This window comes from Mytilus trossulus, chromosome 3 (genome assembly GCF_036588685.1).
Source record: "Mytilus trossulus isolate FHL-02 chromosome 3, PNRI_Mtr1.1.1.hap1, whole genome shotgun sequence".
Lineage (NCBI taxonomy): Eukaryota > Metazoa > Mollusca > Bivalvia > Mytilida > Mytilidae > Mytilus > Mytilus trossulus.
In genome coordinates, this window is record NC_086375.1 from 29,642,570 (window position 1) to 29,666,723 (window position 24,154).

The 24,154-nt window shown below is 31.2% G+C and overlaps 1 protein-coding gene across 1 annotated transcript; it reads right to left on the bottom strand.

Annotated features, from left to right (window-relative positions):
* Positions 1–266: 266 nt before the first annotated feature.
* On the bottom strand, positions 267–22,646 carry LOC134710635 (uncharacterized). Its single transcript, XM_063571019.1, has 16 exons — positions 22,589–22,646; positions 21,387–21,437; positions 19,982–20,186; positions 18,983–19,306; positions 17,684–17,768; positions 17,327–17,406; positions 12,123–12,215; positions 9,588–9,677; positions 7,854–7,886; positions 7,074–7,343; positions 5,815–6,132; positions 4,881–4,931; positions 3,366–3,391; positions 2,634–2,999; positions 739–1,216; positions 267–274 (listed from the first exon to the last, which is right to left on the bottom strand). The coding sequence occupies exons 2-16, from the start codon at positions 21,420–21,422 to the stop codon at positions 267–269; spliced, it is 2,463 nt and encodes an 820-aa protein (XP_063427089.1). The 5' UTR covers positions 21,423–21,437; positions 22,589–22,646.
* Positions 22,647–24,154: the final 1,508 nt, after the last annotated feature.

Sequence of the window (24,154 nt, forward strand, 5' to 3'; positions counted from 1 at the left end):
GTCAGGAATATGACAGTTGTTATCCATTCGTTTGATGACGGTTTGAGCTTTTGATATTCCACTTTGCTTAGGGACTTTCCTCAGAGTTTGGTAATTTTATTATTTACTATTTACATACTCAATCAAATAAAAGTTTCATTAACTGTATTTACTGCATAGAAAACTTCAAATCATCAGAATGATTGCATTTTGAAATATATCACAAATTATTACCTATATATTAAAGTTATCAAACTTGTGATTGTGTAGGGTAAAGTTTTGCTGGATCATTGTTCTGAAACAGAGAAAATGATAAATAAATAAGCAGTATATAATATGGATATACAATTTGGCATTGGCAATAACAAAAAAGTTTATTTGTGTCAATTTAACTAAAATTTCTTTTTTTTCTTGAATTTCAGAGAGCCTAAAGAGTACAAAGAGAAGTTAACGTAATAAACATGTATGTTGTACTACTTTGTGAACCATAAAATAAATCTATACTAAGAAATAAATAATGAGATATGATATGATTTCATATGAGATAGCTATCTACCAATAGACCAAAGGAAACAAATGTAAACTTCATGTCACAACACTACCTTCCATAATGAGCATATTACAAAATGTATAGAAAGTTATAAAAATGGTATGGGTAGTTTATAAAAAACTGTAAAGTTGTGGTTTTAAAAACTGTACAGTTAGTTATAAAAACTATAGGTAGTTGTATAAACTGTATATAAAGCTATAAAACTGTACCTTCTTGAGATAATAATCTAACATAGTGTAAACTGTCATGAATAAATCCCAGATATACTGTCTCAGTTGAGCTTGCAGCAGGGTATTTGATAAAGTCATTGGGTGTGCGAGTTGAAAGAACCCAAATGTTAACATTAAAACAATGGCTGATAGCTCTTACAATGATTTCATCCCCGTATTCTCCTAACTTACACATTCCTTCTAAATACTTTGTCCATTCTTCAAGTCTTTTGTTTTCGTTACATGACAAAAATGAAGAATAGCTTTCTCCATTGGGGGTCTTATCATTGTTTTTCAAAAAGTCTACTATTTTTTGTCTCAGCTCCTTCGATTTTTCCAAAATATGTTTGCTGATCAACATAAAACAGAGTTGATAAGCCACTGCATGAAACAAACAGTTTCCATCAGCTTGTACATTTTTCACAGTAAATTTCTTTCTTTCTGCTATCTGTTTAATGCTTGTTATGTCTATATTATTCTACAAGGGAAAAACTTCAATTACATTTTATTTTAGGGTGGTATTTAACACTACAGGGAGGTAACTCTGTAAATGTCAGCTGAATGCCTTAATCATATTCTATTGTTAATGGAAATATTAAGCATCTCAATGATCAAAATTTGGATTAAATATTTTGTAAAAATTTTATGAAAATTAAAAGATCCAAATCAATTTTAGTCAAGGTGTTTGGTACAACCTTAAATACTAACATACAGAAAAGATAAGATTTTGTCATTCAAGGGTCTTTCTAACTTACTATACTGTATGGAATTTACTCATTGTTAAAGGTCTTTAGGTGAGCTGCAGTTCTTCAAGTTCTTGCCCTATGATCTTTGGTAGATAGTTGTCTCACTGACATTTTTTGCATATCTCCTTAATTTATATAATTAGCTATTGTGTGATGAAATGATAACTTTTAAAATGTACAAATGCCAAAACTTTCTATTTCTTTCAAATGTTTGAATTTCAAAATTGAAATTGTCTAATAATAACCACTTTTTTCATTACATCATCCATATATTTGGATAAGATATTTATGTAAAGAATTATCTACACCATCAATAAATGTGTGCCACAAGTGAGCATGTTGATGTTGTTCATAAGTATTTTCTTTTTTATATAGATTAGACTGTTGGCATAAATCCTGGGGAGAACACTGCCATTCCTGTTTGAAAGGTTTTACACTGGTAATTTTTGGGGCCCCTTTACTTGCTGTTCAATGTGAGCCAAGGCTCTGTATTGAAGGCTATTCTTTTACCTATAATGGAATATAGGAAGATGTGGTATGAATGCCAATGATACAACTCTCCATCCAAGTAACAATTAATAAAAGTAAACCATTATAGGTCAAGGTACGGCCTTCAACACGGAGCTTTGTCTTACTTTTACAAATGGCATGGATGGAGAGTTGTCTCATTGGCACATCTTCCTAAATCTATGTTTTACCAGTGATAGCTTTTCATTTGTGTTGAAATTGTTTCTACTATCCACTAAATAGATGATGCAACCCGCTTGTAGGGACTTGACTCAAGAACAATAAAACTGAATTCACCAAGGTTTGAATATTGTGGTAATAAGCATTGTGTATAAGTTTCATAACATTTGGTTGAGGCTAACTAAAGTAAGGGAAGAGAAACCAAAATTTTAGCAATTTTTGTTTGAAAAGGTGCATAACTCTAGGACAGTATATAAGTGATGCTACCCTATTTCAAATAAATCTGTGTTTAGTGGTAATAAGCATTGTGTTTGTGTTTTATAAAATTCTGTTGCGGCAAACAAAAGTTAGAGAACATAATCTAATTTTGAGGGTTTCATACAGACGAACGAGGGTAACACTAAATGTTCCCTTAGCTGGGGCGGGGGCATAAAACTTTGTTATTACACATCACATACTTACTGTGACTGGTATTTGAGATAGTAACGTAGATCTTGGTTTATTTACATCTAACATATTATCACTGTTTGTAGCCAATTGATTGCCGCCTGCTGTTAAACCTGAACTGTTTGTATTGACCATCTGATGACTGCCTACTGTAGAACCTGAGTTATTTGTATCAGCTGCATTTTTTTCATCAGAATTGCTTCTGATCAATCCTTTCTCACTAGAATCTGATTCATTGCTATCACTTTCAGAACATTCACTTCCTGAGGAACTGCTTTTTTCACTGACGCCACCTGGGTTGCTGGATCCACTGATGGCTTTATTAGCACTACCATTACCCGTACTGTTTGTCTGCATGAGGTTAACATTTGTATCATTTCCCTTAAAAAGAAACAAAGGTGATTATACAGGGGCGAATCCAGCCATTTTAAAAAGGGGGGTTCCCGACCCAGGACAAAGGGGGTGTTCCAACTATATGTCCCCATTCAAATGCATTGATCGGCCCAAAAAAAGGGGGGGTTCCGACTCTTTCGCAATGAAATATATACACACACTATGTAATACAAAAAGAGTATGATTAAATATTCTGTACTTATGGGAATCACAAATCCATGAAGTAAATTTCTTCACATTAAAAATCATTAATATTTGACCTTGACCTTTGACATACTGACCAAAACTTTAAAAATGTCTTGTTCTTTCCAATTGTGTTTTCAAGCTATGTAAGAAAGATCAAGATTAACTTACCAGATGTACGTTTTCTGCCTGGTTAACTGCAATTAGAAATAATAAAATGAAATTCAAGTTATTCCTCTGTATCAGTGTACATGTTTATGGTCTGGGGACACAGTTATCTTACTTGATTTTTTATGTCTACAAAACTTCATTTTTACCACTGAACCATGAAAACGAGATCAAGGACAATATATATTATATATGACAGACAGAAACTTTTATTTAATACAATGAAAATTAATGTTACAAAGCTCAGAATTTCAAATATTCTAACAAACTGAAGACTCTAAAGAGCTTGTGTCACACACCTTGATCTATATGCATCATATTTAAGAAAGACCACTCTCAAACATTATACACTTGAATGTAATTTATGACCAAGGTATCTTTTTTGTTGATCTTGTGGTGCTAATAATTTTTTCTATACAGAGTTTCTCTCTAGCTACTATATGGTTTTTGCAAAAAAATGATAAAAATAACTTTTAATGGAGAGGCCTTGGTGGCTAAGTGGTTTAAGAAGTTAAACTGCTGAAATCACTAGCCAGTCAACACTGAGGTATTGAGTTTGAACCCTGTCCTTGAGGATGCACTTGACTCTAATCTTAATTGACTATGATTGTCAGTTTTCCTATCGAAGGTCGATGGTTTTTCTCTGGGCAGTCCAGCCCTCCTCACAAAAAAGACCTTGATTGGCACAAAATGGCCCATAGTGGTGCCTAAAGGTGGTGTTAAAACACCAAAAAATCGATCAATCATTTAATGGAATTACCTCCAAAAGGAGTCTTCAAATGGTTTTAGTCATAGAGACATGTTTGAAGGTCTTGTATTTCTTTTCATTTCTGCTGTTTACAGATTTAATCTTTCAATTATACTTCTTGAGATAATAGGCAAAAACAAAAATAGATACTTACAAGAATGTGTCCACAGTACACAGATGCCCCACTTGCACTATCATTTTTTATAATAAGTGGACTGTAAAATTGGGGTCAAAACTCTAATTTGGCATTAAAATCAGAAATATCATTGGGTACATGTGTACTAAGTTTCCAAGTTAATTGAACTTAAACTTCATCAAAAACTACCTTGACCAAAATCTTTAACCTTAAGTGGGAAACACAGGCTAGCAAACAGATGGATGAATGAATGGACGGACGAACTAACAATTGGACGGACGACCGGATTAACGAACGAACGAACAAACAAATTGACACACAGACAGGGAAACATAATGCCCCTCTACCATCATAGGTGGGCCATAAAAATCTTTTTTCAGGACAATAACTCCTAAATGGGCCATCAAACTGTTTGGGTCATACATATTGTATACACATTTTTGCAGTTCTTGTATTTTTTACTGTTTACAACAACCACCTTTATTGACATACCAAAATGAGAAATACAAAAAATTTTGAAACACAAAAAAAATCACCCCTACAGTAGTGTGGTAGAAACAAACGATGACAGACACCAAGTGACAGCAAGCTCACTTGTACATCTGAAACTAGAATATATTAATTATTATCTTACTAGTAACATCTGTTTTCTTGGCTATATGCTGATGAACTATTCCACCTTGACCTGAAATAAAAAAATAGTTTTTACTGCTTTACATGCCACATTTGATTAAACTATTCTGTGTCAGAGATGAGTAGATCTTTTCATAATAAAATTTACATCTACAAAGTTCTGCTATGAGCTATCCTAAAGTTACCATGATTTATTTTTCCTTCAGAATTTTCGATGACAGATTCACAGACATCATGGCCATTTACTGTAAATTTGTGTTTGTTCCGCCAATATTTCCTTCAACTGGCATTGTTATAATTTTTCGTACAATGTATTTAAATTATATTTTAACCATGTTGCCTTTTTCCACACGTATGTCATGTAAAATTGAAAAATACATTAACTTATCATAGAAAACTATGTAGTGGACCTTTAGTTTTTTGTTCTTACTCTTTATGTTTATGTATAGAATAATGTCACATGTAACATCATAAAAAGACTGACTCTAAATAAATGTGTGTCCTTCCATATTTTAGAGGAAAATAAGTGAAACATTGATACAAAATGGATTGATATGTGACATTTTTTTTGTATCTAGTCAAGGATTCACTACTAAGTGATAGGACAGCAGTGAATAATCAAACAAAATTATCATAACAAGAATGTGTCCATAGTACATGGATGCCTCACTCCCGTTTCATTTTTCATGTTCAGTGGACCGTGAAGATGGGGTCAAAATTATAATTAGAAAGATCATATCATGAGGTAAATGTGTACTAAGTTTCAAGTTGATTTGATTTCAGCTTCATCTAAAACTACCTTGACAAAAAACTTTAACCTGAAGCGGGACAAACGAAAGAACGAAAACTGAACAAACGGACGAACGAACAGACACACAGACCAGAAAACATAATGCCTTTCTACTATCGTAGGTGGGGCATAAAAAAATATTTACCTTTGTTCACGTTGACCTTTGTCATTATTATATTATCTATGTCAGCAGGAACTTGAAAACTTGTTCCACACACTTCATAAATAATCCAACATGAATAGTATCCTTCATCATCTTCACATATGTTAGAAATAGTTAGATATTCTGAATCTGTATCCTCATATTTATCGCTAGGTTCTAAAATCTGGTCCTGATCATTACGTCCTTTCCTCTTTTTCCAAAACACTATATATTTTGAAGGACGATGTTCAATAGTAAAACCAAGAGTTAGGTTGTCACCACAAATAGCACTGTGGATTTTTGGTAATGTTATTACTGGTTCTACAATGGAAACAAATTCAGTTCAAGATCAATAGCCCATGAATCGACATATTAATTGTACAAGACACATTTTTTTTTTATCTGGAGATATTTAATTCATAAAACATTTCTTCAATTCCTAGTAGATGGTAGCAGATTATTGATGTATTAAAAACTTACCATAACTATTATATAAATAACACAAAGCTGAGAGACAGATAGAGCTAATTGTTACCACAAGGAAACATTATCAACTGAGGCCAAGCCAATGTTATCAATGTTATTTTGAAGGATAACAATCTTCTCTATCACCCTCTCAGCTATGTGTTATTTGATTTATTATACTGAATGTCCTATCATTATTGTCTATAACTGTTGAATATTATATTCAAAGTATTTTACTATGACTTCACATACATGACAAATTTACAGAAAAAAATCAACAGAAGTGAAATAAGATGTGTATTTATCCTGCAATTGGGTGTCCTATAATACAGATACAGCCCTACAGATATTGCTATGCTGTATCTGTATACTATACAGATATTGCTTTAAAGCTCCACCCACTGCTGGACTGAGTATTGTATGAACTTGTGTGACCTAAGAATGTGTATTGCAGTTGCATTCAAATGACTTATTGTTTGAACTTATGAGAATTAAAGATTACTTTTAAACGTTCTGTTTGTTTTCAAACATTTCTTTATAGCAAAAAGAATCACACCAATTTTCTGATAACATACACACATGATGATGAACAGGGGTCTTTTCTACGATGACAATTATCCATTTCAAAACTTGAATGTGTATGATTGTGTAACAAAATCAACCATGACAATTTCAGCATGCATGTTTAGTGAATGTCAAGTCTGAAGTCGAACTGAAAAAAATGGCAGATTATATTTAGGAATTTATTTCGATGAACAACAAAATATAAGTTACAAAAATGTCAAAAGTAATCTTACCTTTTACTGTCACTGTTATTATTGAGCTTTCAGTCCCATCAACTATAATGCTATAATGGCCAGTGTCATCTTTAGTGATATCATTTATGGTCAAAGATGAATTTGAGGTGGTTGTAGTTTTTTTATATTTTCTAGACCGGCTAGTCTCAACTGTGTTTCCATCTTTTAACCACTCCACTTCAAAAGATGAAATGTTATTTCGACTCCCAATTTTAAATTTCAGAACAACTGAACTTCCAACCATAGGTTCATGATGAAGCAAAGCTGGATCTGAAGAAGATTATGAATAACTATAAAAGTCAAACAGTATTAGAAAACATTAGATATTGTAAAGTGGGAAAACTGCAAAGACCTCAAGGAGCAATGTATCCCTCATCCTTCATTTCTAAAAGCTTGGTTATTTAGTAGAATTTCAAACTTAAGGTTCATGATAAACCACTACATAGGCCATTATGATCTTTTTATATTTATAGATTATCATTGGTCATCTCAAGAAGATTGATTTTCTGGCTTGAGCTGGTGGGTAGAAAGTGAGACAAACAATCAAGCTGAGATGACCAATGATGATTTGTTTATTGCTATTTTACCTATGACAAAATTGTTATTTCTTTTGACCATGGCACATGTGCCCTAAGTTTCATAGAAAAAAAAATCATATCACTCTACCGTGCTGAAAAAGGAAATTATCTGTCATTACTTAAAATAGTGAAATCTTGTTAAAATCCTGAACAAAATAGTAACTAAAGATGGCTATTTTTCTTTATTATACATTGTACTTACTTATTTCTTGTATTAGAGGATAATTAGTTTCACCTGTAAACATAATTAAAATCATTCAACTATTTTCTATATTATAATGTAAGAAAAAGTTAGTGTACTGTATTTATGCCATAATGCAATATTACCTAAAAACAATTGACACAGTATACAAATGCTATAAACTTTCTTACTAAATTCTACTAAATAGTGGTATGAAATCTGTTGAAAATATGAGAGGCACTGGCAAAGACACTGATATATATTTTTATGTGAGGCAAAAAGACTGATGCACCTTTTTATGTGAAACAAAGAGACTGATGCACCTTTTTATGTGAGACAAAGAGACTGATGCACCTTTTTATGTGAGACAAAGAGACTGATGCACCTTTTTATGGGAGGCAAAGAGACTGATGAACCTTTTTATGTGAGGCAAAAAGACTGATGCACCTTTTTATGTGAGGCAAAGAGATTGATGCACATTTTTATGGGAGGCAAAGAGACTGATGCACTTTTTTATGTGAGGCAAAGAGACTGATGCACTTTTTTAAGTGAGGCAAAGAGACTGACACCAGCAATTAATTCAGGATAATTTGCGATGGTGATGTTAAAATCCAATCATTATGGATTTTGGTGTGCATTTTTGTAAACCAATAATAAAAAGAAATTTTGACACAAGGAAACAATCAGGAATCACATATGTCTATATCATATATTAATTGTGAATGGCATCCTACCAGATACTTCTTAAAATTTGTTATATCTTAACTTTCAAGTTTTTTTCAATTTTTTTTAGTTTGTCATTCTAATATGATGCTCTTTTTTTTATTTGGGTAAGATCCATGTTCTATTTCCAATAAAACATGGGCTGTTTGATTGATGTCACAACTAAAATTGCAATGTCAGTTGAATTTCGATTACAACGCCAGAGATGAAAATGGAAATTTTTGTTGCTGTTGCTTCCTAGGAAATTAAATAAAATCATTCTTAAAGTAAGTTTAAATGTACCTGTTCAATTTTTATCGCTAAACAGATCATTTTCTATATCATTTTTGGTTCATTAAATCTATATGGCTGCTTCTCAAGCAATTATTATAGGTTCTCTTTTGAGTACAAAGTTCAAAATTTTCCTATTAGAATCTATAATACCATGCTCTCTGCCCATTTTAACATGGTCAGCATAATACTTGTCATTACATTTAAGACCCTGCTAAGGCTTGATATTAAGATATTGCCAAATATAATGCATACTCATGTTCAAATAAGAATAGAGCATGGCATGAAAGAATAATTTCTTAAATCACTTTGAAATAGCTCGATACACCTATATATATATCAGACATTTGATAAAATTTAGGATTTTTTAAATAAAAAACAAATCGTTTTTTCATTGTTTTAAACAAACAATGAGTAGAATTTTACCAAAATATAATATGCATTCAACGTGCTATGCAAAAAAGCTGTCCAAAATTTCCTTGGCTTCCTATCTTCACTTTTAGCGTTGTGTTTAAAATAGACCATTCTCAAAATTTGTGATTTTTTTTTTACAAACACATGCATAAACACATAGATTTTACCAATGAGCAGAATTTCACTAAAATATCATATTACACAACAACTGTGCAAAGATTAATTGAATTATATCTAAACTTTTAAACATTTTTTTTCATAAAACTTGTGGATAATCAGTATAAACAGACAGACAGACACATGGATATTATAAGTGAAAAATGTAATTAATCTCAGCATAATACTTACTAATTCTATTTTTAGAACCTATTATGACATTTTTCAAATCAATATCAGATGTACTTGCATCTGTAAAACAGCATTTAATACTCTGTGTTTCTAAAAAAAATGATAAAACTGTTATCAAACATACTGTGGGTTCATTTATGTTGTCGATACATTAAAGAAAAAAATGTTTTCCCTAAAGTTAGCATACAAGCATATAGAAAATAGAGCTTTGTTAAATATTTATTTTTGTGGTGACCCTCTTACCATAATTTTTACGAAAATTGGTATACCACAAGTAATGACCATATGTAATAAGGAATCCACAGTAAATTCAATGCATTATTCACTTAAATCGCATCTGCTGTGGCTGATAAAACAGCCACTGTGGAAATGGCACACAAGTGTGAATAAAACAAACAAGAGGCTCTCAAGAGCCTGAATTGCTCACCTGTAATTTTTTTCAATGATTGATTTTGCTTCAATATATATATATATGAGTGGCTTAAAAATTCCATTTATTGCAAAGCCTATCATAGTTTTTCACAGATTCACCTGCAAGTTACCTGTCGATTTAAACTTTTGTAAGTTCTATTGTCCCATCTAACAAATACAACAGGTATTGTTCTCTGTATAGTTTATTCACTGGGACCTTTAAATTTCTTCTAGGAGAAATATATCACTCATTGATTAATTTACCTGAACAAAAAAATGAACTGACAATGCTGGAAATATATGTACAAATAAGTCATTATAAAACTGCATATGATGTTGTATTTATTCAATCAATAACACATTTTCAATTTGTTTGATAGAAACACTGATTTAAAGTTGATTTCTGATCAAATTTCAACATTTTACCTATTAAAATTTGCTATTTTTTAGTCTGTTCACAAATAAAAACTTAAAATGAAAATGTTTAAATAAAGGTCTTCATAAATGTATTCTTTATAACTGAAGAATCATGAAAAACATGCAGATTCTTTGAAACATAAATGCATGCAGTACTTAAAAAAAATCAGAAATCAACTTTTTATAATTAAATCAGTGCTTATATTGAACAGATTGAATATATATTATTGATATTGAATAAATACTGTATCACATGCAGTTTATGTGAGTTTATACATGTATTTCAATCAACAAAGAAGATGTTTTTTTGGTCAAGCAAATTAATCAATGAGTGATAGATTTCTCCTAAAAGAAATTTAAATGTCCAAGTGAATAAACTTCACCAAGAACAATAGCTACTGTATTGATTCAATGGGACAGGTAAACTTGCAAAAGTTTAAATACCTTGGTAAAGAGCAGACGACTCTGTGGAAAACTTTCATTTGGTTGGCTATAAATGTTCTTTGTATCTGTTATATTTTTCTTCAAAAGCAAAAAATTGCTTTTTGTAGGTCTTACTTTGCTGAACACTTTTACTGTTCACCAAAAACTGCAAAATTTCCTTAATATTACCAATTTAGTGACAGCAACCTGATAATGGGTTGTTATATTCATCAGAAAAATTCAGTGGTGATAGAACTTAAACCTAATGAACATTTTTACCTCACATCCGATTTGCTCTTAATGCTTCAGTGTTCGATTTTTAAGTCAAAAACTGCACTTTACCCCTATGTTCAATTTTTAGCCATTGCTGCCATGTTTTTTTATGAAACAGAAAATAAACAAAAACTTTAGATAAACTAAGGATCATTCAGCTTCAGTTTGGTTGGAATTAGTTCAAAAGTTTCAGAGGAGAAGATTTTGAAAACATGATAAACAAATGGTGTAAATTGTACATGTCCTAAAGGACAATAATACCTTAAGGGGGTCAATAGATAATTATGGTCATATAAACTAATTTGTAGCAGCTGTTTGTAGATCTTACTTTGATGAACATTTTTTCTGCTTACAGTTTATGTTTATCATTAATTATATCAAAGATGATAATCAAAACTGCAAAATGTCCTCCAAATTGCTTATTTAGTGGCAGCAACCCAACAATGGGTTTAAGATTCATCTGAAAATTACAGGGCTGATATAGAACTTAACACTATGAATACTTTTACCCTCAAAATGCTTTGGTTTTAAGATATAAGCCAAAAACTGCATTTTACCCCTTATTTTCTATTTTTAATCTTCAAGCTATATACACTAAGGATCATTCAGCTTAAGTTTGGTTGGATTGGTTTGGTTCAGCAGTTTCAAAAGAGAAGATGTTTGAAATAGTTTACAATGTACAGATGACAAGGAACGATGACAGACAATGACAGACGACGACGGACACCAAGTGATGGCTTAAGATTGAAGTTCCTTCAGATCTGTGAGCTAAAAAGCTATTTCAATGGCATCTTTGACTAAGAATTTACAAGCTTTTTTCGAAAGATTAAAAACATGGAAACCTAATCAAAATACGATTTTTCAGTTTTGGAAAATTTCATGACTTGTCTGAGAAGTTGGCTCCACTTAGTGTTGCCTAATAAGTTAAGTAAACACAAAAGTATTTAAAATTTGTGTCATTGGCTCTACATTTTTGGAATATTGGTCTAAATGTATTCAAAATGTACTTACTACCAGTTTTGATGAGTACTACCAATACAGCCACAATTACAATCAATAATATTAACATGATTGATACTCCAACTAATGTAGTAATGTTTAACTCTACAATGAAGATAGAAAAAATATTTCATTATCTTATTCTAAAAAGCATGTTTGAGTATATATGTACAGTAAACCAACTAATTTCTCAGGTCATAAGCTTAAGAGTCTGTTTTTAGTAAAAACAATTGATTACAGGTGTCTATGTGACATTATATGTTGTCTGAATCGGAAGAAATCTGTACTGCATGAAATCAATCCCAAAGTATTAAGAGTGCAGCATGTTCTTCTTTGTAACTTTTGCAGAAAAATAATAATAAGTGGGCGGATGAATGCATTGAGTTAAGCCTTCCAATTGATATTTAAGTGTGTCTTTCTATGTTATGATGTTATACTGTTGTTTCAGAAAAGGGAGAAGGTTCGGTAACACTAAAACGTTTAAATTAATCCCGCTGCAATTGTTTACACCTGTCCTAAGTTAGGAGTCTGATGTTCAGTGGTTGTTGTCTGTTTATGTGGTTCATAAGTGACTGGAAAAATTTCCCCTTTTTTAGGAAGTCCCAATACTCCAAAATGTTAAATCAGAAACTTTTAAAAATTGAAAGTGAACTTATGTCAACACATATAAACAATTTACCAAACTTTTATGAGTTAAAGGGTTACTAGCTGTCAAATTCATGGTCACCGATTTGACTTAAATTCTCATATTTGATTTATAACAATGTAAAACATTTATCCAAACTACCAAAAATCTAAAATTAACAGTATACAGAGCATGGTATAGATAATATGTAGGTTCGTTTCGTGTGTATGTTAGTCCAAACACCATCTAATTAACTATTGATTTGACCTCAGATGACTGTATAAGCGATGTAAACATAAATAACAATATGAATAGATTAAACTAACACTTGCAATTGGATTTTTATAGGTCTGTTTGATTTTATCTTATAGATTAAAAATTTATGTGTCTCATTGTTTTTAACCCTATAAGAATGATTTTATATAGATCAAATCAGTAATCAAATGATTTACCGTAGTTTCACTTTCATTGTTGACATTCTTTTTCTTTAAATAACCTGTATAGTATAATGCATACGTTGTCAATCTCTAGCGAGGGGTTAAATTGAAGTTCACATGAATACGGATTTAATGAGGTCGGCTAATTCACTTGCAAGTGAAACAGTAATTATCAATGTTTCATCGCTTAATTTGACAAAATTAAACCATTTTGGCTGCTAAAAGCGAATTATCATTTCACTATTTCACTTTCATTATTGATTGAACAAAAAAAGTCTTACTTAAGACTTTTTATATATCTCGTAGGTAGTGCCCTTTTAAAGTAAAAAACTGGAAAATGCTGCATTTTCTATGAACAAAATACCAAGGAGGAATCATAAAATCTAATAAATTGCTTTGCTGAGCGCAGCCTGATGCGAAAACAGATGTTAAACCCTGAACAGTATGGGCAAATTTGGAGACAATATATTCAAACTTGATACTGTCTGAATTTGGATTGTGATCACAAATTTTCAACAAACATAGTATAGGTTTCTGAAACATAATAAATGTCAAGATCTTACAAATCTATTGTGCAATACTGTGCAATTAAAGATTCTTCTTGAAAATTTAAAAAAAAAATTAATTTGAAAAATTTGGATAAAAATATTTGAACCCCTTTAAAGAATTAGAACACCCAAGCCCCCCCTAACTTTTGAATCTCCCTTTAATCAATTACCCCCATACTGAATGCCAGTCTTTCCTTTCTTCCTTTGTAGTATGGAACCTTGTAGTACAATTTCAGAGATATCCATACTCTTAAACACTAGTTATTGTTTCGAAACTAGAAAGGTGCTTGTTTTTTTCCCTTTTTTGGCCCTTAATTCATGCATGAATTGGGCAATACCCCCATACTAATTCCTATTCTTCTTTTTGTGATATGGAACCTTGTGGTACAATGTCAGAGAGATCCATCAATTTACACACAAGTTATTGTCGTGTAACTACAAACATGCTTGTTTTGGCCCCTTTTTGGTCCTTAATTCCTAAACTGTTCGCACCATAACCACCAAAATGAATCCAAAACTTCTACTTGTCATATCAAACATTCAGGTACAATTTTAGAGCAATTGAAATACTTATACAAAAGTTATTAACCTGAAAGTAGAAAAATGCTTGTTTTGGCCCTTTTTGGCCCCTAATTCCTAAATGGTGAGGACCATCATCCCAAAAATCAATTTCAAACTTCCTTTTGAGGCATTGAACTTTTTCTTAAATTTCATAGAGATCCATTGACTAAAAGTAAAGTTATTGTCCTGGAAACCATATGTGTCTCCGGACGACGCATACGACAAAGACACAGACAACGACAACATCATTCCATCATACGATCCCAAAACATTTTTTTGCGGTTATATAAAAATGGAAGCTTATGAATATAGATATAAACAATTCACCAAAGTTTCTAAAAAATCGGTAAACAAGAAACTCTGTAATGAAGTTGATCTATTATCAGAAAATTAAACTAGAGGCTCTAAAGAGCCTGTGTCGCTCACCTTGGTCTATGTGCATATTAAACAAAGGACACAAATGGATTCATGACAAAATTGTATTTTGGTGATGGTGATGTGTTTGAAGTTCTTACTTTACTGAACGTTCTTGCTTCTTACAATTATATCTATAATGAACCTTGCCCATTAGTAACAGAGAAAAATATTTGGTAAAAATTTACATAAATTTACCGAGTTAATGAAAATTGTTAAAAATTGACTATAAAGGGCAATAACTCCTTAAGGGGTCAATTGACCATTTAGGTCATGTTGACTTATTTGTAGATCTTACTTTGCTGAACATTATTGCCGTTTACAGTTTATTTCTATCTATAATAGTATTCAAGATAATAACCAAAAACCGCAAAATTTCTTTAAAAATTACCAATTGGAGGGCAGCAAGCCAACAACCCATTGTCCAATTCATCTAAAAATTTCAGGGCAGATAGATATTGACCTGATAAACATTTTTATCCCATGTCAGATTTCCTCAAAATGCTTTGGTTTTTGAGTTATAAGCCAAAAACTGCATTTTACCCCTATGTTCTATTTTTCGCCGTGGCGGCCATCTTGGTTGGTTGACCGGGTCACGCCACACATTTTTTAAACTAGATACCCCAAAGATGATTGTGGCCAAGTTTGGATTAATTTGGCCCAGTAGTTTCAGAGGAGAAGATTTTTGTAAAAGATAACTTAGATTTATGAAAAATGGTTAAAAATGGACTATAAAGGGCAATAACTCCTAAAGGGGTCAACTGACCATTTCGGTCATGTTGACTTATTTGTAAATCTAACTTTGCTGAACATTATCACTGTTTACAGTTTATCTCTATCTATAATAATATTCAAAATAATAACCAAAAACAGCAAAATTTCCTCAAAATTTCCAATTCAGGGGCAGCAACCCAACAACAGGTTAACCGATTCATCTGAAAATTTCAGGGCAGATAGATCTTCACCTGATAAACATTTTTACCCCATGTCAGATTTCCTCTGAATGCTTTGGTTTTTGAGTTATAAGCCAAAAACTGCATTTTACCCCTATGTTCTATTTTTAGCCGTGGCGGCCATCTTGGTTGGATGACCGGGTCACGCCACACATTTTTTAAACTAGATACCCCAATGATGATTGTGGCCAAGTGTGGTTTGATTTGGCCCAGTAGTTTCAGAGGAGAAGATTTTTGTAAAAGTTAACGACGACGGACGCCGGACGCCAAGTGATCAGAGCCTGTGTCGCCGGACGCCAAGTGATCAGAGCCGGACGCCAAGTGATCAGAGCCTGTGTCGCTCACCTGTTACTGTATTTACTGATCTCGGTCATCTTGGTTGGTAGGTGGGGTCATTAGACACTTTTTTTTAAATAGATACCCTAGTAATGATTGTGGCCAAGTTTGTTTAAATTTGGCCCATAGTTTCAGAAAAGAAGATTTTTGTACAAGTTAAAAAAATGACGAAAAGTTGTTCAATATTGACTATAAAGGGCAATAACTCCTAAAGGGGTCCTCTAACAATTTTGATCATGTTGACTTATTTGTAGATCTTACTTTACTGAACAGTATTGCTGTTTACAGTTTATCTCTATCTTCTATAATAGTATTCAAGATAATAACCAAAAACTGCAAAATTTCCTTAAAATTAACAATTTTAGGGCAGCAACCCAACAACGAGTTGTCGGATTCATCTGAAAATTTGTGAGGGGATAGATCTTATTCTGATGGACATTTAAATCTTGAAAGATTTGCCCTAAATGTCTTAGTTTCAAAGATATAATTCAAAAACTGCATTTTACCGCTATGTTCTAATTTTAGCCATGTCGGCCATTTTGTTTGGTAGGCGGGGTCATCGGACACATTTTTTAAACTATATACCACAATGATAATTGTGGCTAAGTTTGGTTAAATTTGGCCATGTAGTTTCAGAGAAGAAGATTTTTGTACAAGTTACAAAAAATGACGAAAAGTTATTAAAAATTGACTATAAAGGGCAATAACTCCTAAAGGGGTTGACTGACAATTTTGGTCATGCTGACTTATTTGTAGGTCTTACTTTGCTGAACATTATTGCTGTTTACAGTTTATCTCTATCTATAATAGTATTCAAGATAATAGCCAAAAACTGCAAAATTTCCTTAAAATAACCAATTCAGGGGCAGCAACCCAACAACAAGTTGTCCCATTCGTCTGAAAATTTTAAGGCAGATAGATCTTGACCTGATCAACAATTTTACCCCATGTCAGATTTGCTCTAAATGTTTTGGTTTCAAAGATATAAGCCAAAATATACATTTTACCCCTGTGTTCTATTTTTAGCCATGGCGGCCATCTTGGTTGGATGGCCAGGTCACCGGACACATTTTTTAAACTAGATACCCCAAGGATGATTGTGGCCAAGTTTGGTTAAATTTGGCCCAGTAGTTTCAGAGGAGAAGATTTTTGTAAAAGTTTACGGACGACGGACGACAGACGACGGACGACGGACGACAGACGACGGACGACGGACGCAGGACGACGGACGACGGACGCCAAGTGATGAGAAAAGCTCACTTGACCTTTCAGGTCAGGTGAGCTAAAAATAGCTTTCAATCACATACATTTGTATCTTAACAGAGTATATATATACTGGTACCTGTTGGGTAAATCATATTACTGCTCATATCATCCTTTATATCTTTGGTTGTAACGTCATTCTTAGTGGATGTACTTTGTCTGTAGGTAAAATGTACTAATAATATTATTTCTAATGATTAAAAGGGTAATTTTTTAAAATTTGTATTTTTCATTGATCATACCATTGCTTAACAAAATCAAACAGAAAACGTTGTTGTTGCATCTATTTGAAAATTTACGATTATAAATGTTTTAAAACCACATCAATTTAATTCATTGTTTATTGGAATTTCATACATTACAATAAAGTTTATTATTTTTAAATAAAGTATATTTTCAAGACAAAAACATAATTTTTAAAGCTTCTTGAACTTACGAGGTACTTTCAGGCACTACTTCACAATCCATTGTTCCTTCTGGTCTATAGAAGCCTGGTTCACAAACTTTAACACAGTTGTATTCTTGAAATACAATAATAGATTAAATTAATAATGAGATTTATAATAATTGAAGAAGAATGTATTTCAAGACAATATTGCCCCCTCTAAAGCTTACTTTTCAGACAAAAATGAAATAGAAAGATGAAAGGAAGGAAAAAAAGACAGAATGACAAAGAAATAAACAGCTGGACTGTTAAGGGTAACATTAAATGACCCCTCCGCCTTATGGCAGGGCTTTAAAAAAAATCCCTGAATTCTGGAAATAAATCTCCTTATACAAAATTATATGAAAAATAGTTCAATTATAAAAGCATGACCAGATTCAGGATAAGAAAAAATTGACATAAGTTGGTACAATGTATTGTCTAGCTGCAGATTCATTTATTTTTCATGGTCTGAGGAAAGCTTAGCTTGCATATTCTTAGATATTTGATTTCATGGTTTTGCCTTTCTCTGCAAACAAAGCCTATATAAAATTTGTGATTCTATAAACATTTGAATTTGTGGTTCTCATGTACCCATCTAATTTTTATATGTAAAACATTTAAGAATAAAAAACGAAAAGAGTCTAATTAGCAAGCCAAAACAGTGTAAAAGTCACTAAAAGAGGGACGGAAGATACCAAAGGGATAGTCAAACTCATAAATCGAAAATAAACTGACAATGCCATGGCTAAAAATGAAAAAGACAAACAGACAAACAATAGTACACGTGACACAACATAGAAAAGTAAAGAGTAAGGTTCTCCTTTCATTATCCTGTCAAGTTTTACACAAATATATATTCTACAATTGAAACAATATTTCTCCACACGATATAGTTAAATTTGCAAATTTAAATTTGTGAGGCTTGCCGAGTATTTCAAATATCTAACATTCAACTGTTAATTAGTGTGGAGAAATATCATACTGCACAAGATTTGGTGGTAGAATCTGTTTCTCTAATGATTTTTTAGAGGGAAGGGATCTCAAGACAAACTTAATACTTCTTTTCAAATGATCAACAAAACAATGTGCATTTTATATGAATGGCCTTCAGGCATGGTCACTTTGTTTCAAGAAGTTACATAATATGAAGTTCAGTGAAAAGCAAGAAAATTTGACATCATAATGAAATTTTGATCAAAAAGACTTGAGATCAAATGAAGGACATGTTGTTTAAATAAAAATGATCAACAGGTCAGAAGAAAGATAAATCTGAGAAGAATTAGAGAAAAATATATCTTTATAACTTACTCATGTTTATTTCTTCATTTAAACCCGGGCATTCCATTGTTGGCAAGCATCTAATATCTCTTTCGTCAAAGCATGGTTCAGTGATTTTAATGTCTGGTACATACTTGTTCATATAATCACATTTACATGTTCTATCACTTGTTGTATTTCCGTCTGAACAAATTTTCATGCCCATCATGTTACATTTACTTTTCTCATATTGACAATGTCTAGGTCCATTACGGAGAAATTTATTTGAGGGCCATGCTGATGGCATATAATAATCAATTTCACAGTCTATTGCCTGAATCTCATTTTTTATTGTGTTGTACTGTGGATACTGACCTGAAATAGAAATTCATGTATTAAACTGTTTGAAAATATTTGTGCAACATTTCGTGATATATCTGGTCTTTCTGACACTGATAAACTGTGTGAGCTTCTTTCTAAGCACAAACTTATCAAACTCGTGGCAAATTTTATAGCAGACTGTTATCATATCAGAGCCTTAACACTATGATCATTTGATTTGAAATTATTTATCTTATCTTTTTTGGCAATTCCCTTATATATATAACATGACACTAAATGTTATGAACAATGATAAAGTCTCTTAATTATATGTATGTTAAATAATGATTCAAACAGTTCATCATAAGCCTATTTGGCTGGCTGAAGTTTTATATTCTGTATTTAATGTAACGATATTCTTTATATTCAGGTTGCACTATAATAAACAATTCTTCTTCATCTCTATTAGTTTCAGATTCGGGCATCCTCAATTTTTGAGTTCTTTAATTTTTAATGTCATTTTTCTCTACTCGTTACATTTTTTGTCCATTATTCTTTATTCTCTATATTTACACCTCCTTATTCGCTTTGATTTTGTTTGTCAGCCTATTCTAAAACAATTTTATTAGTTGATTTTTCTCAAAATTTGATCTATTGTTCTCTTTAAGAGGCTTCAATATTCTGACACATATTTCAAATACTCAAATATGGATGTATTCTAAATTTTACCTGCTCCGATAGTCTTTGGAGTCATGCAACATTCTACAAGCGTGTCTGTTTGTGTAACTAAACAGTGATACAAATCAACTTCATGTTTGCAAAGATTCTTTGCTTTTAGCCTCCATATATGGGTATTTTTAGGGCATGATGCTAAAGGCAATGGCGTTGTACAGTTTCTAGATCCATCAATGACACTTATCAAAAATACAAGAATCTGAAAAATTATAAAATAAATTATAATGTTTGTTCACTCTCAACTCCTAATGCATGTGCTGCTCGAAAAATGCAAGTACAGTAGTTTAAGTTCTCAATTTTTCAAAGGAGTGGGTTGGATGAGACCCTAAAACTGCCCTTATTACTACATGTAGCTAAAATTTCAAATTAAAATTCATTGCCAAATATCACAATGATTCATAGCTTAATTCTTAATACAATGATACAAAAATATGACTTTTTGTTGAAAAGGAGTAGGTACGATTAAGACCCCTTTTTGGCCCCAAAATATAACAGTTTTACAAAACTGTTAAAATGTGAACTTTTAGTTATTTATTTGACAGTTAAATGCTTCTGCTACATAAATATGGGCTGTTTTTGACAATACAATGCACATATATCAGGTTGTAGCACCATTAATTCATGCTAAATTACTGAAATCTTCAAAATTCTAGAATTTTAGTTAAAGTTTAGACGGTTTCTGTGTAAAACCAAAGTGGCCGCATTCATGTTCGTCCTTAATATTGAAATGTAAGTTTTATTTTATGATAATACATAACATATATAAAGGTTGTGGATGAACACGGATGCGGCCACTTTCATTTTTGACAAAACCATCTGTAAAGTGAAATTTTTCAGCATATTTGGTAGATTTTTCATATTTGAGCTTGAATTGGATCGTTTTTAATGACTAAATCAGTTGAAATCTTTCACATAAACTAATTGAATCAAGTAAAATAGACACTTAGGTGTTTAAAAAGTGGTCAAAATCGTTCGTTAGATGAACCTGAAATTTGAGGCCAAAATGAGTCCTTACTGGACCTACTCCTTTGATTACTTGCATTCTATTCATAACAGAACAAATAGTACTCACTCATTTTGATTTTTCTTGAAACATTCAATAAATCAGGTGAATTAATTTCCATAGAATTTTTGTGGACAGGAAACAAGATGCTCATGGACAGAAAAAGATCTTTCATCATAGTTTTAGTTTTAACATTTTGAATATATCTAACTTGAATATATAATGGGATGTAAAAATACATGCTCTAAAATGCATCTTTCTTATATATCTTTTTATCAGCTTAAAACACTTTTTATTTTGAAACATTGAACTTAATTATCTGAGCCATATCTTGCCTGTACTGAAATTATTCTTCTCAAGTCAAAGTTAAAACCATGTAAAACATTTTTTTCTTACCAGCAAGATATTCTTTCTTTCTTGGAAGATCATCATCTGTGTATTTCATACCTTAAATCAAATTTGATTCTATCAAAACTATGGATAAATCAAATAACACAATCTGTAACAAACGATTTAAAGATATTAAAAATGTACAAGAAAATTAAATGCTCATCTTATTATATATAATGAATGATTGATTGATTGATTGGTTTTCATTTGCTTAATACATCCAGTCAAGCTTGTAGCATATACATTGTACATTAGAAAAATAATTTTGGTTAATAATGCTCTTCAAATTTTGGTCACCCAAATCAAAATTGGTAATTGATTAAATAGTATTGAATAGACAGAAATCTTCTTTCACATGTTCACAAAAATTCACTTACAGATGAAAAACAAAAAATGAATTATATGATTATTATTGTGTGTAAAATTGAGAATGGAAATGAGGAATGTGTAAATTGTAAGAGATAAAAACCTAGCTGAAAACAGGTAACCAATTTGTCTTCCAGGCAGCAAGGAACTTGTACCCAGAGGCTTTTGGACAAGCACAAAAATGGAACGAAGTATGTTTTAAGCGTTGACTGAGTCTCAACATGCTGAAAATTTACTCGAATCTTTTTTCTTTCAAACTTAATCCAATAAAAGCAGGAGTAAAAAATTTCTAATTTACCTTCAACATTCTTTAAGTTGTATATATATATATCAATCAATACACATGTAGCATAATTAAACTACATTACTTACACGACTTAAAGTCTTTTCAAACATATATATACTTTATTGTTCTTAGAATTTGATACTAGTCTACATTATCATATTGTCAACACAAATGTAACTGTTGTCACTAAAGTGAAAGTAATACATAACAAATTAAAAGTTTTGACTTCTTAAACATGTCAAGAGTTGTTCGCAATTTTTTTCTTATTCCGCATACATACAATCTACTTTTCTTCAAATATTTGGTGCTCTTTAGACTTATTACTGGAAATCAACAAGTATATATAATGCTGTTTTCTGTGTTTATATGAGTCAATGACGTTTCTGGGTACTATTTTTAGAGGTGTTTTTTTTTTTTTTTAAGTAGCAGCAAAAATTCAGAATTTGGACCTTTTTTTTTGCTTGAATCGATTATGTCATGAGTATATGGTAATCTTGTCTGTATGTAACATCATAACAACACCATTAAACTTTCATTAAATTCATAATATTCTTACTTCAAATGGTTTATTTCATTAGATATAATCGACACTCACTTTCATTTTGTTTTCCAATAGCTACTTTCGTTTTGATAAAAACCCGGTCTCACTAATTAGCGACAAGAAGCGTCCAGAAGCGACAAGAAGAAGAATATTAGCGAGAAAGCGACAAGAACACTTTTTTTTTTTATATTCAAATTACTTATTCCAAATAAATAATAAAAGAATATGCAAAATGCATTATGTGTGTGCATCATTGTCCTAAAAATACATGCACAAATCGTGAAATACAAAAGAACTGAAATCAACCAAGAGGAAAACATTATATTTAAAATGTGAATATTTTTCATCATTTTATATAGTGTAGTGCCTCATTTAACGATATTTATCATGTTTATGCATATTTGATTGAAGATTAAAGGAAATCAATGACAATCTTGAGTTTTCAATAGGTGTTCACTATTTACAATGATTGTATTTTCTGGCACGTGTAATTGTATAGTCTGACGGGTGTACAAAGTTGAAGGTGTTAATTGGATGTTATTGTAGCAATAAAAACAAGGGACACGCTCCTCGATCGTTAATCTCATGTCATGTGATGTTCTACATTGTGTATTACCTTAGGGTGAAGTCACAGCTAACGTTGGTCCTATCAGGAAAAAATAATTGACTTTTGTACAGATAGAAAGGAAATGATATTTCATGTTTTTGTTTCAATAAAACCTTCAAAGATCTTCAAAGGAAAGGTGAAAAATCTTTGTTTTTTATTTTCATTTTATAGCGTGCGCATTTCCTTTGCGCTTACAAATGTTTAATTTCTTCATAAATAATAATAATAATTTATTTTATTAAAGTGTCACATACTTGTCTACAGATTTTTATACATTGCACAATAATAAAATAAGACAAATACCCAGCCTAGAAAGGCTTATGAGACACTATATATACAAATATATATCTATTTAACAAATACAAATAAAAAAAAACATAATAAAATGTTAAAAATCTTTAAAATTATCCGGATATTTCACATCATAAAAAAAATTTAAATAGGTAATTAAAAAAACATATCTTTTAAAAATAGAAATGACAAAATTAAGTATGACGTAAAAAAAAAATGATATGTGATAAAAAGAATATATTTTAAAGAGGATATAAACAGATTGCGAAGAATAAAATGAAGTTATCTTGTTGTTTTATTAAAAACCTCTCAGTAAAACAGTAAATAAATAGAACATGATTGAAATGAATTTAAAAAATATATATATAAAAAATTAAATGTAACTTTGACTTTTACGGAAATACACAATCATGAATAAAAAAATAAAAAAATAAAAAAAAATAAACATTAGCTTTGACTTTTACGGAAATATACAATTAAGAGTGTAAATTGCTTTTCATTGCACGACGTCTTCTTATCATATTATGCACCAAGATAGATAACTTTGTCTTTATTACATGTAATATTTCTTGTACTGTTAAGTCAGGGTTTTTTTTTAAAGTTATTCTTTTGAAGTGACTCTGTGGTTATGTAAAACATCATACTTTGAACGACAAAATTATTTCATTTATTAATAATACTTT

Coding starts and splice junctions, on each gene's coding strand:
- LOC134710635 (XM_063571019.1), bottom strand. CDS start 21,422: ATGATGATCTTCCAAGAAAGAAAGAATATCTTGCTG. Junction 19,307..19,981: donor TCCAAAGACTATCGGAGCAG/GTAAAATTTAGA, acceptor TTTCTATTTCAG/GTCAGTATCCACAGTACAAC. Junction 12,216..17,326: donor TAATATGATTTACCCAACAG/GTACCAGTATAT, acceptor TCTTCATTGTAG/AGTTAAACATTACTACATTA.